Consider the following 18052-nt stretch of genomic DNA (forward strand, 5'->3'; position numbering starts at 1 on the left):
CCAGCCTGCCCCTTAATTCGCACCCACAAACTCTCAACTCGCTCCTGATCCGCCCCTGGACAGAACTCAATACATTCTAGCTGCTCACTCACATAAAGAGCAACTCCACCACCTCTCCTTAGCGGCCTGTCTTTCCTGAACAGGACATAGCCATCCATGACCACATTCCAGTCATGCGAGGCGTCCCACCAAGTCTCTGTAATTGCCACTAGATCATAGCCCCCCGACCGAACACAGATTTCCAACTCCTCCTGCTTATTCCCCATGCTGCGTGCATTGGTGTACAGGCATTTCAGGGAGCGAGCTGGGCACACCGATTTCATCCCAGATTCACCCCCTGATTTCACCCCAGGGGGATGGGGGGGCCTCCTGGTCTACCTCAACACTAGAGCATTGCCCCAGTGGTGCAAGCCCAGCTACCACCCCATCCCCCTTCGAATCTAGTTTAAAGCTCTCCGAATGAGCCCTGCTAATTCCTGTCCCAGAACCCTTTTGCCCCTACGACATAAACCTTTCCCATGTATCACTGTCACGCCTGTTGTCTTATAAAACCAGCCATTATCAAAGAACCCAAAGCCCTGCCTGTAGCACCAGTCTCGTAGCCAGGCGTTAATAGAGAGAATCCTACTATTCCAAACAACATCATCATCTGAAAATGGAAGGAGGGAGGAGAAAACAGCTCCTGAAGCAGTTTGTCCCGCTGCAGGATCAGTATCAGCACTGGACATAAAAGCAGCCACATGAATGAGTAATCTTAACATATCTACAGCACATTTTTCACTACGTCTAGAGCTGCTGCCTGTATTAGTATCTTCTGTGGGCTAGGTGGTCACTTCCATCTATACCTGACAAGGCATTTTTAACTGTTGAAACTCATAACATTAACACACTCTCTGACAATTTCATATAGGAACAATTTAGTTGTAGTTTATCTCAAACTGGTGTTTTAAAATGAGTCGATGTTAAGGAAGGAAAAAATTTACAAACTCTTAAATAAAGTGTCTAAGTATGGACTTACTGCAGATATATTAAGTGTGTGTTATATATTTAAAGCAGAAAATAATAGCAGTGTCTCAGTAAAATAGAACAGCTGCAATTATTTTAATAGGTAACCACTCTACCAGGCTATGAATTGAATGCAGATAATTACACTCTGCCTGTCTAGGGTCCCTCTATATTTTAATATACCGATTCCCTTCTTCCTGTCCTGTTACATAGCACTGGGTGCTTTGTTAGAGTGTTTTTCAATTCTTCGTATGCTGCTTATTCTCTTAAAAGCTTGCAACTCTATCACAGGAAATGTTCTCCTCCTTGTAAACTATTACACTCTCTTAATTTATATCCTTCTCAGTACTCTTGCCTCTTTCGCAGTGTCCACAGATGCAGACATGCGAGATGTGCCCTGTCTTATGTTTCCTCAGATTTTTCAGAAAACAAAACTCTATTCTGTACTGAGGACACCCACTAATGGTTCTTTTGAACTCTCTGTTTATAGTTTTACATATTCTTTCCAAATATAATTCTTTCACTGCAGCCTTCAAGCTAAATGTAACCACTCCAATAACTAAATATTAGGGTTGTACAGCATTAGCCATAATGTTTCTAATTTTATTTATAAATATAAGTTGTGTGTCAGTAAATAAAAAAAAATCCTTCCAACTATGAAGCTTTATGACACAAATCAGCAAGATGAGAGAGGCCATTTCATTTGCTCAAAATTGTGAATTGCTTGTTCCATATTTTTTTTTAAAACACATATTAATCTCATCCTCCTCACCTTACTTGGTGAGGGAGCTGCATGGCTGATTGCATACTTTCAGGAGAAAACAAGAGAAACATGCCAAGCTGAACTGGGTGGTGATGGCATATAATCAACTATATGAGCCTGGACAGATGATACTGTGGATCAGGAAGCAGATAACGGCAATAGAGGTGGCCAGAGCTTTGTTTTTATGATTGGTACAATATGATTTTAAGAAATCACTCTGCCTGGAGTATAGTTGACAAAAAGAGCTTACCTGGCGAGAAGTGAAGGATATGAAAATACTCATGCAAATAGTGGGATCAGATAGATAAGTGGTGTCAGTCACACTTCAAGATACATCCCTCCCTCCCTCTCTGTCTTTCTGCAGGTCCCAGAAGGAAAAGTGGTGGTTCTTTCTTTCAGATATTTAGACCTGGAAAGTGACAACTTGTGCCGATATGATTTTGTGGATATATACAATGGCCATGCCAACGGACAACGCATTGGCAGGTTCTGTGGTACTGTGAAACCAGGTGCCCTTGTATCCAACAGCAATAAAATGTTGGTGCAGATGACTTCAGATGCTAATACGGCTGGAAGTGGATTCATTGCAAAGTTTTCTGCAGCAGAACCACATGAAAGAGGTAATTAACAATTACGTATGTGCATAAGACAAATATGAGTGTACAACTCAATAGAGAGCCACATGAATGCTTAAAAAGATGTGATGCCAGAGATATTAGGGATTGTGCTGTTCAATGTTATTAATGATCTTGCTTAGCAAACAGCAAAGTATAAGTGTTTAGCCATCGTAATTAATCAAAGTAGTAAAGAGGAGGGCTATTGTAAGAGTTGCAGAACTGCACCTAGTAGCACTATGGTAATGGCTAGTCAGTAAAATGGCAGATGAAATTCAATATAGATAAATGTTGCAAATAAGGGGAAAACACCCTAACTTTATGTACAGTACAACAGGCTCTGCATTGACTATTACCGCTTAGGAATGAGATCTTAGGTTTAAAATAGATAATTTATAAAAGCAATAGTTAAGCATCAATTCCGTGCTCAATGGATATCAAAAAAGAAACAGAAACAACAATTTTTTGAAAAGGGAATAAAGACCAAACAACAACAACAACAAATTATGCCACTATAAATCCATAATGCATCTATGTCTTGAATACTGTGTGCCATTCTGATGTTCCCGTCTCAGAACAGGATATAATAAAACTATCAGAAGCAATCAGAGACAACAAGAATGACAGAGTTAAGGGACATCATCTACACAAAGACCAGCTGCACAGCATGGACCTCTTCATGCTGGAAAAGAGAAGGTCAAGAGGAATGTAGGAGAGGGCTCTAAAGTCATGACCAGTACAGAGAAAGTGAATGGGGACCACAGTCACTGCCTCTTTTAATACAAAAACCAGATGAGCAAGTGGCTGCAAAGGAAAGGAAAGGGTGATTTTTCTCAGTGAGCTGTTAAGTGGTGAAGTGCTGTGCCAGGGGACATTGTGGATTGTCAATTTCTACACTGGTTTAAAAACAATTAGAAAAACATATGAAAGAAAAATTTGTTAGGTATTATTAAACATAAAGGCATTGCCTTGGGAAGACCATGAACTGTGAGAGGCTGGGAGGTTACAGGGAGGTGGTATGGCCCTGCTGAGGGACTCTTTCAAGGCTTTTGCTATTAGCATGATGCCAGACTAGACAGGTTGTTGGGCAGACACAGTGGAGGTGATAAGTAATTTAGTAGTCCTTCCAGTTGTATCCCTGTATTGGTAACTTCTTGAAAGATATATTAAATGACTATTACATGATAGAGTTAATTTAATAAAGAAGGTTCATAATCATATTATAAATAAGGATTACATACCTGATGTAGCTTTGTAATTTGGGACTAGGAGGTATGGCAGAAGAAACCCCTCTCCGCAGTGGGCTCTCCACAGGCCGCAGTTCCTCCGGGAATGCCCGTCAGCCCTGGCACGGGTCCCCGCGGGCTGCGGGATGGCTGCTCCAGCACCTGCGGCCCCTCCTCCTCTGACCCCACTGTTTGCAGGAATGTTTCTCACTCTTTTTTTTACCCCCCTCTTCATCTACGTCTGGCATTTTCTGCCCTTTATTAAATACGTTTTCCCAGAGGCGCCACCAGCTGAGCTGAAGGGCTCAGCTGTGTCCTGAGGTCGGGCCGTGGCAGAGGCGGCCGGAACCGGCTGGGACCGGCCGTGTCTCCCTCAGCGCGGCCCCCGCAGCAAAACACGTGCGTGACGTGGGTGACCCGCGTCCCTGCGGCACCCTGGTCAGCACGGTGCACTGTGCTTGCAGGGGATCAGTACTGTGGGGGACGACTGGAGAAGCCGTCGGGGTCCTTCCAAACGCCCAACTGGCCGGAGCGAGACTACCCAGCGGGAGTCACCTGCTCCTGGCACATCGTCGCCCCGAAGAACCAGGTAAGGCCCTGCCCTCGCCCCACCGGCGCAGCCCAGCTTCCCTCGCCTGCAAGGGCTGATGCCTCACCGCAGCCTGCTCACACAACACGCTGCCTGCGCTGCACTGAAACAATGAAATGGTATCTGGCTGAAACGGAAAGCTGGGTACGCGCAAGGCGTGCGGGCACACCTACGCTCCAGCCACACCCGCCTGCCCCTCATGTGTTACCTGGCTCACCCCAGTAACTCCTGGGCTTTCTCAACACTCTGTGTCCTCTTCTGTGCATGGATACATTCCCCTAAATCAAACTTTTTAAAGCATCTGTGACTGGTGAGACTTTTTCATCTTTTTGAAGATGATTTTGTTATTTGGCAAAACATCATGCAAATTAAGTTAGGGCAGGGGATCATCTCGGGACCAAACACGCTGATGACCCACGCTAGGTTTAAGTCTAGCAGCATTTGTAGCATGTTCAGTGTTGCTACAGTTTGTTATTGAGGTACCCAGGCAGAGCTGATTGAGTTTATTAAAAGCAGAAATACTTTTGTTCTGCTTACCGTACAGGGAATATATTCAGATGTGTCCTGCACAGGGATTTTCAATGGACGTTTCATAAAGTTTGTTTTGTTTCATATTTTGAAGGCTCCATCTCATAACGCTCTTGCTTAATTAGCCAGATGCTGTCAGAGCATATGTTACCACTTCATTAAGACCTGAAGAGATGTGACAGCAGACCAAGAGGGCTCATTTGCCACTGTTTGCCACACATGGCAAACACAAGTGTGTTCCCTACACCGTAGGGCTAATCTCAATCCTAGTTTCACATTTTCTGGTTGTTGCTGAGCCATCTGCTCTGTACCTTGGCAGGAAGTCTACAATGACCAAATGTTTTGGTCGCCAAGTGTGTTTGGTAGGTTGCTTTTCTTAACCACATCCAGCTTTTTAAGTTCCTCTACCATGTAAAGACAACCTTCCTCTTAATCTTCTGCTCATGACCGTAATCCTCCAAATAAAAAAAAGCTGCCCTAGATAAATATATTCTTCAGATCTTTCATACTTTTCCATTTACCAAGATATTTTCTCCCTTGAACTGAAGCAGTATGTCAGCTTAGTCTTTCCTGTACTCCTCTTTGATCCACATTCCTTGCTTGCTAGATACACGTCATTTAACAATCCTGTACATAGGCAGTGATTTTTAAAACCTTATCTGTAAACTGCAGATTACTTTCCTTCTTTCCAAATATCTCTAGATAAGTCTAAAAACTTTTCCTAAGCTTGTAGAGAAGATTTAAGAAGGACTATATAAGCATAAAAATAAGGGCATTATATCCTGTGCCTTTTGAAGATCCTACTCCATAAATTTACAAGTTTCCGAATATATATTTTTCATGTACTACAGTAGTGGTTGTTTGCATGCAAATGGGGCAGAATTTTGACAGTGACAAAAGCCATTTTTGAGGAAGTAGTGAAGCATCATCTCTCTTCAAGTGCACATGAAAAGCTGTTCACTCTTCCATTTGCCACAGTTTAGGTGCCGTTGTCTCTACTTCCCTTTCACAAGCATGTGAGCAATAAAACAAGGCACTCCTTTGCTTCTAATACAAACCAATAATTACTTCATTTGTTACAGAAGATGGAGGAGCTTCTCATTATGGTGAAGAGCTTCTACTCTGTCATGAAATACTTCTTTATTAGTGCAAAGTGCACTTGTGAAGAATAATAAAGTAGATATTACAGCCTGCTGTTTTCCCTGCTATGGAAAAATTTAGCATTTCTGCTTCCAGTTGCATTACTTCTTTCTGTACCATCTTTTTTGATTCAGATGGGTACTTCCACTTAAAGTGCATTTTTTCATCATGATGACAAGGTTTTTGAAACAAGCCTGTTACTCATCTCTGAAACCAAGTCCCCCTAGGTTACTCATACTTTATGGGAAACAAATTGATGCCTTACATATCTGAATAGTGCAAAAGCATATCCAGCCAAAATTAAGACATCAGGTGATAACAGGCTATCACTACTATGAATGTAGAACAAGATCATTTTACTATGTCAGTAAATCAAATGAAGTGTATGCAATGTATAAATGACTCCTTTTTCTTTGTACAGTCTTAAAAGATTTAATGTGATCTCTGTTTGAGACAGACCTTTAAAGAGAAATCCTGCATATCTACGATCAGCACAATTCAGTGTTGTCATTCAAGCCTCATTTGTGCTACTTATGGGAAGGTGATATAAATGCTGTTGTGCTTCCTATAAAGAAGCAACCTAAATGCATATATTACCTCTGTTTCAATCATGCAGTTATGTTGTGTTTTCCGTCCTTGCTGCACACAACTGACAGAATCATACTGCAGGGCTTCATTGCAGAGTAGTAAATTCCATTTCTGTTTTCTTGTCCATTGTTTTTCTTTCTCAAGTAGAAAAGTCCATAAATACAAGTCATATTGGAGATAATAGCATCAGTACTGGAAATACCAGAGTTACACTAGTTCTCACTTATGACTTGTGAAGCCCCAACATTTATGGAAATCATGTATGGAAACACAATTCCTTTAACTACTTACTTTCTTTTTGTTTTATAGTCTTACTATTTACTAATTTTCTTTCTAGCAATATTTTTGTTTCTAACCTTTTTATTTCTGCATCAAGTAAACACAGAATTGGCAACCACAGTGATTCAAACCCTGCTCTTAATGAAGTCAGTGAAATGGCTCTTACCAACTTTACCCTTGCTTTTTCTTTAGTGTATCTTGAATGATACAATGACACTAAAAGCCCCTTTTCTGTGGTTTAATTTGTTACAGTTATTTTAAAAGCAACTTAACACCTAACACCTACTATCCTGTTTTCATTCACTCCTAAAAATAACTTCTTCAGAAGTTACTTGCATGTATTTGAGAATAAAATGTTTTATAGAATATTAGAGTCATATGTGTAACTGTTTGCTGGAGAGAAGTCACGTGGATTGAAATACCTTATTCCACAATTAAGTGGATTAAGGACTTTTCCTTTATGGAAAGAAAAATCAATTAGTACTTCATATGAAGAGGTCACTTACTATAAGAAGCACTAAAATTCTCCATATCAAAACCTTAATGAGTTATTTACACTTTCCCTGCAGCTAATAGAGTTAAAGTTCGAGAAGTTTGATGTGGAGAGAGACAACTACTGCAGATATGACTACGTCGCAGTGTTTAATGGTGGGGAAATCAATGATGCTAAAAGAATTGGGAAGTACTGCGGAGACAGTCCACCAGCGTAAGTAACTTTCTTGAATTATGAACTTCACTACCACTATGAGTCATTTTGCTAGCAGTTCTGTACTAGGCTTCTGAAATATTTTTATTCTTTTTAAAATTAAATATGACATTTTCTACCTCCAATCGAACTTCTAGGAGTTGCTTAGTATCTTGTCTCTCCCTAGGCTTTCCCTTTTCTCTCTCCCTCCATGACTAGCCCTGGCTCCAACCCATGTTCTGTCCTGTCACTCAAGCCTCATTAGAGAACTGTCTAACACCACTAATACAAATGCTATCAATACTGGTATAATGCCAATATTAATGGTAGCTGAACACTAACATCACTTAATATGTATGTTTTGATTATAGACACTGAAGTAAAAGGATCCAGCTGAACTCTCTAGCCCCTTGGCTCATTACTCACTTTATCTGACTCATTTCCCCCCCAGCCACTTCCCTTCTGCTGGTTCCCTGGCTGCTCACCGTCTCTTCCATCTGTGCCAAGACACGTTCTCTCATGGCACAGACTGCTTTCCTGACCGTGCTGGGTAGCACAGCAGGCTTTCACCAGCTTCGCTATCAAATTGCTGCCCCCAAATGCCCTCGACACACCCCCCCAACCTGCAACTCACCTATCCCCCAAAAAACAACCCTTTCCCCCAAGCCTCCCACCCCCAAAAACTGCCCCACCCCAGCCAACAGCACTTTAACTATATAATCAGGTCTAGCAACAGTGGATCATAATTACTCCCCAAAGAAGTGTATAAAGTTTTTTCAGTGAAGCTAGTAATCCTTTCCCATTGTTCCTCTTCCACCGAGCTTCTTAAAGCTGAGTAGCTTTAGAAGATGAAGAAGATGCACTTTGTTTCAAGAAATACAAGCTATTAAAAAAAAAAAACAAACCCAAAACATGGAGGTGTGTGACTAGACTTATGTCTCAGAAGTGGCAGCTGGTTTGATTCCCAAGAGCAACTAATGGTGGTACAGGGGGAGGAGGTGCATGCCTCAGTCTTCCTAAGCATAGCTTGCTAGACTGAGATTTACTATGAGGGTCTTTTTGTGTTTTTTTTGTTTGGTTGGGTTTTTTAAGGTTATGTAGTATACCCTCAGGAGATGAGAGGGGAGGCAGACGTTCTGCAGAACTCTGAAAAGAGTCTTTTAAAAGATTTTTCTTCTCCATGTAGCAGCTATGCAATAGCATGACAGTGCTAGAAATAGAGTAAGCTTAGACCTATGGAAACTTATTAGAAATTTGGCAAGAATTTAATTAAGGGTAGGGGTGCACCTGAAATACATTAACTTCAGTTTCCTTCAGCGACCTTAGGCTTTTGGTCTGGAGTTACTTTTTTTTTTTTTTCCTTTTTTCTTTCTTTCTGTTTTCTTTTTCTATTTGAAACTTCCTACGTAAAGACATTTCTTTTCAGGCTTACATTCATTTCTTTTCAGGCCCCCTTCTTGTAGTAAAGTTAAAAAAGCTGCTCTATAAAAAGATACAGACAATGGAGTCTTACGGATAACATTGTTCTTTAAGTGCTAGGTAATTCAGGCCACTAAAATCATGCAAGAGGCTAAATTCTAGCTGTAGTTAAATACATAATCACTTCCTTGTTTTCAGGAAAAACTCCACTAGCAAAAGTACACTATCTTTCCATATTGCCTCCGACTGAAAGACTGTGAGATGGAGGGAGATTCTGCAAGGCAGAGTTAGTATTGAGTCCTCAAGGCAAGGAGGTGGGTTAGAAGTCTCAGACATTCACTTCCACCTCTTTGCCAAATGACATTCAGAATTTTTCCATTTTTGCCTCATGTATGTATTCATAGCAAAGTGACTTCATAACTTAGAGCTTTACCTGGAAACTAAGATGAATTGTTGCCTGGCAGTGCTGTGGCACTTGGAGTGACTGCAGACGGACTGAATGGGTCCCCAAATGGGTGATATCTTGTCCTTCCCTTGCCCTCAGAAGTCAGCAGTGAACAACACCCTTTACAGATCAGGCTGGTGGCCTCCAGTCCCTGGGACTTATCTGCCTTTTTTCAGCTGTGCAAGTATGTTTGACACTGTCAAGATCTGGTCTTGGCTGACAGCGCAGTGCAAAAGGACGAAGTGCCAGTTAGTCCCTGAGGGGCAACCAGGAGTAGCTTCCTAAACCACCTCTCAGCTGTGGCTCGGCATCTATCCCCACAGCATGTCAAAGCTGTAAACTGCTCTGCCAAACTCTAGTGGGCTTCAAAATATAGACATTTGAGTATGGACTTTGTGCAACAGGCAAATAAGGGCAGAGTACTGGGCTCAGACCCAGGCCACATAGCTTAGAGATGAGATTTCCTGTTGCAGAATATTAGAAGTGTCCTGAAAGCCAATTTTAGGATAGCATTGCTTCCCAACCAGAGGTCCAATATAGAGCTTGAACACCGTCACTTTCCCTTGCAGAGCTGTACATAGGCAGCTTCTATATCCAGTGAAAGGGGGAAAAGTATGGCTCTTGGGATTTTCCACTAGCTCTGCAGAATTCTCATCACAATTCATCAGCAGGGTTCAGAAAAACAGTAAAGACAAGACCAGTGTTGTAAAAGAACCAGAAATCATGGTGTGTAAACTGAATTGTGAAGCAAGTCTTCTATAAAGAGTATTAGATGCATGACTGAGACAGTAATTGTGCAGGGTGGCATTCATTAGCCAGCAGATACAGATAATGTAACATGGCGTTGTGTAACAGAAACAGTATACAGCAGAAGTATGAGTAAAGTGGATACCTTGAACTCATTTGGTGGTTGCAGAGATGAATTCAGATCCAGCTGCAGACCAGCAAGCATACAGTGTAACCACATACCTGATTCCTACGGTATACATAATAATCACAATTTATTAGGAGAAGTAATGACTCAAAAAAACCCCTTGCCTCTCAGACAAAAAAAAGCCTTTTTTAAAAAGACAGGATACACAGACTAAGTCAGATTTTTCAGATTTGGTGTTGTACTCCTGGTGTTCAGGAAGCAGAACAAAGCTCTCGGGCAGCTGATAATCAGTGCCCTCCTACACCCACAGCCTGTGTCAATACCGCAGCAAGCAAAGCGTGATCTGTGCAACTACCGCGGCATCTGTAAATCATTAGAATTCCAGATAACCAGGCAGTTACTTTTGGTTATGTCAGACTCAGCCATCAGAGCAAACTGATTTCTGAAACATCTGCCAAAGAACTAGATGATCACAAGTTTTTACTTCAAAGGCCTGATGAAGTGTTTTGAAGAACTCCTGCTCACGAACTCTGTCAGACTTGCTGGGAAGAAACAACGCAGTCATTTTAGTAAAACTACATCTGAAAACCACTTTCTATTTTCCTTTCTCCTCACCAAGATTCTTTTGCTCCTGTATTAATTTTTCTTCCTCTTTCCAAAAACTGTGATTTTGCTTCAAAAATTTGTTATTAATTATTAATAAATATTGAGACAAGGTCTGTGGAAAGCTCAAAAGGATGAGAGAAGTGCTGCTTTGGCTAGGCTTGCACTCTGTACAATTTTCTCTAATAGTCTTGAAGTCTCATCACACTACATCCACATCCAGAGGCAGTTAATGTCACAGAAGGTACTATGCAGTTTATGAACTGAAAATTAATACACTGAACAGTGCTTCTTCGTGACAATTCAAATCCTAATAACTCCATTAGCCTTTCAAGGCCTTGGTAATGAATATCCAATCATTGACAAAAACTGAGCCCTCAGAAATACCAACTCAAGCCATTTTATTTTTAATGTTTTTGTCAAAGAATTACAGAATCTAATATTGAATTAATTTTCATAAGGCTTCCAGATGTGTAATATGTTTTTCATTGAACAAAAATTTAAAAAAAAGTTTACTTACCTTAGCTACATACTGAGGATTTCTTCAATGTTTTCCCACTCGTTAATCTAGCCCCTTCCACTCCATGAACGTGAAGTTTGCAATGAAGTCACACAGAAGAATTTAAAGATACTCATATTTACAAAACCTTCAGGAATCTGAGGTTTAGCTGATTCATCAGAATGAGATTCACACTCAAAACACCAGTGTCTGACATGCCAGCAAAGAAACATGTATTTCAGTATTAGTCTGGGGCCAGATACTGCATTCAGACCAATAATTAAAGTGAAGCGCGCGCTCTTTTTTTGTAAGAAGAATGCTATAAATGCTTTTTGGCTTTGGCATTCAAAACAATGGAAATATTTTATTTTGTTTTTCTATTTCAGGCCTATTCTGTCTGAGAGAAATGAGTTGCTCATTCAGTTTTTGTCTGATTTAAGCTTAACAGCTGATGGTTTTATTGGCCATTATAAATTTAGACCAAAAAAGTTACCCACAACTACAGTTCCACCTACTACCACAACAGTCCCTGCTACCTCAAGTAAGTTTTACTGGCTTTATTTTATTTCGTAGAAAAATAAATTATTCCAGGACAAGGTTACAGAAAAATGTAATAGAAAGTATATTAAAAATTACAGTTTTATGGTTTGTATTTCAAATGTTGAGGGAATGAATTAAAATTAATATACTCAAAGGAATATATTAATATACTCAAGGGAGAAGCTTCTTAACATTATTAAAAGGATATCTATCCAGGTGAGAGTTCAATGTAACAGTAACTTGCTCCAGCTGAGAGAATTTTCCTGTCTCTTCTCAATTTTTGACAGTAAACTAGCAAATTCCATAGAAGAATGGATGAGCAAAATTCTTTTGTTTGAGAAGTTCTAAATATTTCAGGAAGTAGTTTTATTTAAAGGAACTCTTTCTTTTATTCAAGTTAATATGTAAAAATCTGACCATATTTTTCTTCATATCATTATTAAGATCAAGCAGAATTGGTATGGAAGCCACCTGAGCCCTCTTCAGATTCTGTCGACATCCTGTCAATGTGATACTCTCCTAGAATTATTTTTTTTTTTAAATTCAGGGATTGGAACTTAAATATGTCACACTAAAAATTTTTCCTTTTATCTTTAAGACTAGACAGCATATATGAAAGATCAGAGGAGGATTTCTCTGAAAGTATTACCAAAACTACCTCATTACCTGAGATACTGAAGGGATAAATTCTTACAGTTTCTATAACCTGAATGTGAGAGATTTAAGATACAGTTATAGCAGAAGACCAAATTATTTATGATGTTTTTGTAACACATAACCTGATTTGTACTTAAAACGCATCAAAAGTCAGGCAGCAATGGCCTGTCAGCAGGAAACCAAGAAGCTGTGGTGCTTAAATACTGATAACGAAAGGTATTTAAAATAGATGAAAATAAACATTACAAAAATGAAATCATAATGACCTGTAAATCATTCTGATGTGACTGCTGCTCCAATAATAAATAATTCAGCTCTTCTTCACTATAAAGCACTTCTTAACAAAGTTGCTAGTTCAAACACTTGGTCTCAACTAATCCAGGCTGTCAGAGATCTCACGCTGCATTTGTGTTCAGGGTTGTGCCATTGAGTTTTGCTCTGTGAGCTGTTTGTATGTGCACATGCAAAAAAGGTGTACTTTACTAATTAATTCCAAAACAATTTTTGTGACATCAGTGTTAGAAAATAAAAAAAAAAATATTTAACTTTAGTAGGCATTACCTCAGTCTCTATCTTACATAAAAATATTAGTACTTGAAGAAATAAATAAATGCTATACATTAATAAAAGTAACGAAGATTATTCCAATACATATGGTTAAGTAATTGATTTTCTTATTTCATTGGATCAAGTCATGCATTTGTCTGTCAATATGGCTACATGTAAAACGGTGGCAACTAAATTTTCAATGCAGTTCTCCAATTCGTATTTTCCTAAAATACCCGAATCATCTCTACAAACAATAGGCAGTTTCTACTGACAAATCATAACGAAGTTAGTCACCAACCAAAATTTACTAAACACAAAAGTAAAACTTGAAGTGTTAGCACAAAAAAAACCCCTGAGAGGACCAAACGAGAATATTTTGTAACACACAATCCCAGTTTTAAATTTAGAAAAATCAGAGGATCTTAATAAATTTTTGGCAGCTACCATACTGGCACGCACCTGTGACTCATCTACCTGCTACTTTTCTTATCTTCCTACTACAGACACTGAACTGAAAGACTCAAGGAACATTAAATTCTTAGTTTTTGTTGTGCTGCATGTAGCATTGAGATAGGAGGTACTTGCCTGACTTAGCAACTGACGCTGTGAGACATGAAAGCTAATGAAATGGCATGGCACTCTGCCAAGCACTAACTCTTATTTGAAATAATAGTTTGAAAAATTATCATTTAGTTTAAAGTTCTAGGAGATGAATATAGTGTGTTATTTCTACATTGTATTCTACACAGAAGTCACTTTATAAAAAGCAACTCAGCATATAATTTAAAGTATTTTTAGAAATACACACCGGTAGGAAAGAACTATGCAGAAACATCAAGGCAGTGGAAGTGATGGCAGCAGGAGTTTCACTCCCATGATCATATAGATCTGACCGTAGGACTGAGGCTACATCATGTAGAGTATGACTAGATGTGCCTCCACAGACATTGTAACTTGCTCTTCAGAACACTTTTCCTTGTGGGAGGCATTTAACTTTCTAAAGAGTCTCATTGAATACCAATCATGTGGATACTGAAAAAAAAAAAAAAAGGAACAAACAACCCCAAATCAATTAAAAATATGGAGTCCAATTTTTAAACTTTGGATTTGAAAGGCAAAACAATGAATATGCAGATCTTCTAACAGTCATGGGCATAACAGTGAAGACAAAATGCCATTCAGTTGAATTTCAGAAACTTGCAAAATTATAAAAAGAATCAATGAATTCAATTAAAAGAGAAGTATAAATTACTGATTGGAAAATAATTCAGAAGTTCTTTTTCAGAAAGTATAGGCTGAATAAAACTTCTGCAAAATGCTCCATTCTAAAGAAAGTAAAAAACACAAAGATATTCTTCATAACTAATTTAGTTTTTCCTGGAAAATAGGGTTATGTAGGGGATTGGGTTTTTTAATCTCTCCGTCTCAGCTCCATGTTTCCAATAATTATGATGTCATTGACCAATTCCAAACAAATTTGAAAAGAACATAAAAGCCTTTAAAATACTGCATCCCAGCACATTACATAGAAAGGGTTAGCTGAGTAAAGTATAGAGACTATTAACATCCACCCAAGGAGGAAAAAACCCCAAAGTGCATTCACTTGTTTATAAACAAAGCATTCTGTTTCAGAAAGGAAATGTTAACCCCAGTATTAAATAGACACTTCAAACACTACGTTGTGTTTCAAAATGTCATCAGTAAAAATTACACAGTGCTACATGTCATGAAGCTATGTGAAAAATTTAGAAAAAAAGTCAGGAATGTGAACTCTGATCTCATCTATCACAGTACAGTAATTTCAGATAAAAGGCCACCCCCTCCCTCTGAAGTGTTACTGTAATATAATGTTATGATACTTTTAAGTGTACTACTAGGGCTGTATGGCAACAGGCAACAACACTAAATAAGTTACATATTTAAGATCACACTGCAATCAAATATAATTTTTCTGTAACATCCCGTTCTATAAGGTCATTAGAACAGATACATAGCTGCGACGTGTGAAAAGTTGATTGGAGGTGATGGCAGAGAAAAGGAATATTGTTACTGGGGCGTTCATGCCTTGCAATACTAGATATAGTTATTGTATACATCAGGATTATAAAATTTTTTTTCAAACATTCTGCTTTGCATTTGTATAACATACCTCATTTCAATTTCAATTTACTTTTTGCTCTCCAAAAAGTCATGAAACCAACAGTTGCCCTGTGTCAGCAAAAGTGTAAGAGGAGCGGGACTCTCGAAAGCAATTACTGTTCAAGCAACTTCGGTAAGGAAGCAAAGTCTTTTTCTTTTTAATTATTCACTTGGCACTGTGTTTTTAGACTCATAGGAGATTTACCAGATGTAGTTCTGAGTTATCAATAATATACAGGCTCTATTTTTACACCATCTTATGTGCGTATCTGACATTAGTATCTGTGTTTTACTCAATACATTCTTGGTGATATTCCAAAATAGGCCACTGCACTTATGTCTGAAACTAACATACTTTCTCAATCTGAAAAGCAAATGACAATGTAAGACAACCTCCTACAGGAAAGTATTGATTCAATTACTGTATTGCCATCTCATTTTTCTGTAGCCAGCCAACACACATTTTATGCTGTACCTGCTGACTATTCCACAATTCAATTTATAGACTTCAAAAATATTTTTAAAAAAAATTAGAAGGCACGGAAGCTTACAAGTGCTGCTTTCCGTATACATCCACAAATCACTCAGGAAAAATGGTGTCTACTGTATATTTGGATGGCATTGTTACTGCTGATTTATTCAGTTATATCTCAGAGTATTTTCCCATATTAATACTGGAAGCTTTTTTAATCCCCTATAAATTTGATAGGACAACTTCCCCCCCGCCTTTTGTTTGTTTTAATCTAGCTCTCTAACTTTATAGCTAATCCCATGAGATTAGAGGAAATCTGCTGTTTCAGGGAAGCGGGGGCAGCTTTGCATCATTTTGCTAGAAAAACAGTTGAGGGCTGTGGCTGTACCCTAACGCAGAACTGAGTCACTGCAGCATGACCCCTTACCACTCTTGACCACCAGCCTGTTTTAATTTGCAACCAGTATAGGCTGGTGCAAGACCAAAAGCAGGAGGTAGGAAAAAAAACAAAAGGTCTCCTCTTACTGATCACACCTCAGCTCTTACAGTTGATGGTAAATGACACTATATAAAATTTCTTCTTTTTCCTCTAGCATCGGGGTAGTAAATCACATTCACTTTCACCTTTTTGTCAAATACTTCAAATTTTTCAGTCTTTTCCGTGACAGGAGTAAGAGTAAAAATATTTTATACGCTACTGCGAATGCAAGTGTATCCTAAGGTAAGAACACGAAGTGTGCTGTTTGTGGAATATGATTTATTCCAAGTTTGTTTGCTGACTTTATGAATTTAGAAAATAAGAGCTATTTCCCTTTCATCACGCATTTCATTTTTATTGTTTCTAGAAATATAACTGCGATACCCAGCATTTTAACATCCAGTTCTCTTTTGATTGAACTTGAACATTCCCATTTAATTAAAAGCTCTTGATTAAAGGAAGATAATGCGCAAATTTACAAAGGCCTAACCCAAAATGTGGATTATGCAGATGTGTAAAATCCAGCTGCACATACTTGATGACTGAAGATCTAATTGATCCTAGGATAGAATAGCTTATTTACAAAAGGTGTTCTGACAAGAAAAAAATTGCTAATACCATTTACCATTCCCAAATAAAGATGGCCTACAAGTTAATCTAGTCATCCTAGAAAAAAAAATGGTATCTTTATTTTCACACTGAGAGGTCTTTGGGAGATATGATGGTCTAATCTGTAGTCTAAATTTAGCTGAAATTGACAAATTTATATCAGTATCAGGCCTGAGAGATCAAAGCCTAGCTCCTAGGGCATTAACTATTCCCTGCTACTCATTTGAGTGTCAAGAGAGCTGGGAATTCAGCTTTTGGCTAGAACGTTTTCAATCTAACTTCTTCTAAAATTAGTCATTAAAAGTAGTATAAAATTGTACAGTTTAATTGAAATTATCAAAACCTAGAACTGGGCTTGCAAGAGACTGATGCATTCTAGGAACAGTTTTATATTTGGTGCCACTGAAATTTGTCAGTAGTGAGTTATCTATTACAGGTGATACCCACATTTTTAGTAACTGTTTCCAGTATTGTTTGTTTCCTTATTACGGACTAATACTTACTCAGTTTTTATGATGCCTCAAAATTTATGTCTAAAAAATAATAAAAATGTATAAAATATATCAAATGTCTTTTCTTCTAGTAATAACTGGAACTGTAATCACAGCAATAACGCGGGCTGGCAGTCTGCATGCAACAGTATCAATCATTAATGTATATAAGGAGGGAAATTTAGCAATTCAACAAGCCGGCAAGACCATGAGTGCCAAGATTATTGTTGTATGTAAGCAGTGTCCTCTCATCAGAAGAGGTAAGTACACAAAAATAACTGCTTTGTCTGTTTATAAAAGACAACAGTTTTGAAAAATGCTATTTGAAATATGACCACAAAAATCAGTAAAATTACAGTAATTGTTTCCATAATCAGCAACTAATATTATAAACAATTTAAGATAAAAATAACTAGTTATCCAGGTTTATATTGCATTTTGCAGCTTTACTTGTAAAGGATTAGACTCACTTAGATGAAAGAAGTTTGAAAGATTTTTTTTTAAACCCATGTGATATAAAGTAAAATCTGATTTGGTTCTCTTGAAGCTCAGTTAGATTTTGGTTTTTTGTGTATGTATTTTGGAGCTAGTTTTCATACACAGTTATTGAGAAGGGAAAACCAACAGCATGCTAAACCTAGCAGAGCAGTATGTCACAGCAAATGGCAAAAATCAACATGTTTCCCTGTTGCTTCTCTCCTCTATATATTCACATCTTTACTGTAGAAATACTAGTAGTATTAAGCCCACTCCGTATCTGCAAAGAGCTGGTATTTCTATAGCTATCTTAAACAGTATTATACAGAGTAGATCAACCAAGATAATTTCCAGTTAAATGTTAACAAGGACTCCCTATATGG

The 18052-nt window shown here is 38.4% G+C and overlaps 1 protein-coding gene across 1 annotated transcript in view; it reads left to right on the forward strand.

The window, feature by feature from the left end:
* PCOLCE2 (procollagen C-endopeptidase enhancer 2) overlaps window positions 1–18052 on the forward strand; it is a 29967-nt gene that overhangs the window by 10298 nt on the left and 1617 nt on the right. Inside the window, exons 3-8 of the mRNA XM_068406584.1 lie at window positions 2133–2388; window positions 4073–4197; window positions 7302–7438; window positions 11644–11798; window positions 15192–15275; window positions 17285–17452. Of these exons, the coding sequence (XP_068262685.1) occupies window positions 2133–2388; window positions 4073–4197; window positions 7302–7438; window positions 11644–11798; window positions 15192–15275; window positions 17285–17452 (925 nt within the window). The remainder of the gene's footprint in view (window positions 1–2132; window positions 2389–4072; window positions 4198–7301; window positions 7439–11643; window positions 11799–15191; window positions 15276–17284; window positions 17453–18052) is intronic.

This window comes from Nyctibius grandis, chromosome 8 (genome assembly GCF_013368605.1).
Source record: "Nyctibius grandis isolate bNycGra1 chromosome 8, bNycGra1.pri, whole genome shotgun sequence".
Classification (NCBI taxonomy): domain Eukaryota; kingdom Metazoa; phylum Chordata; class Aves; order Nyctibiiformes; family Nyctibiidae; genus Nyctibius; species Nyctibius grandis.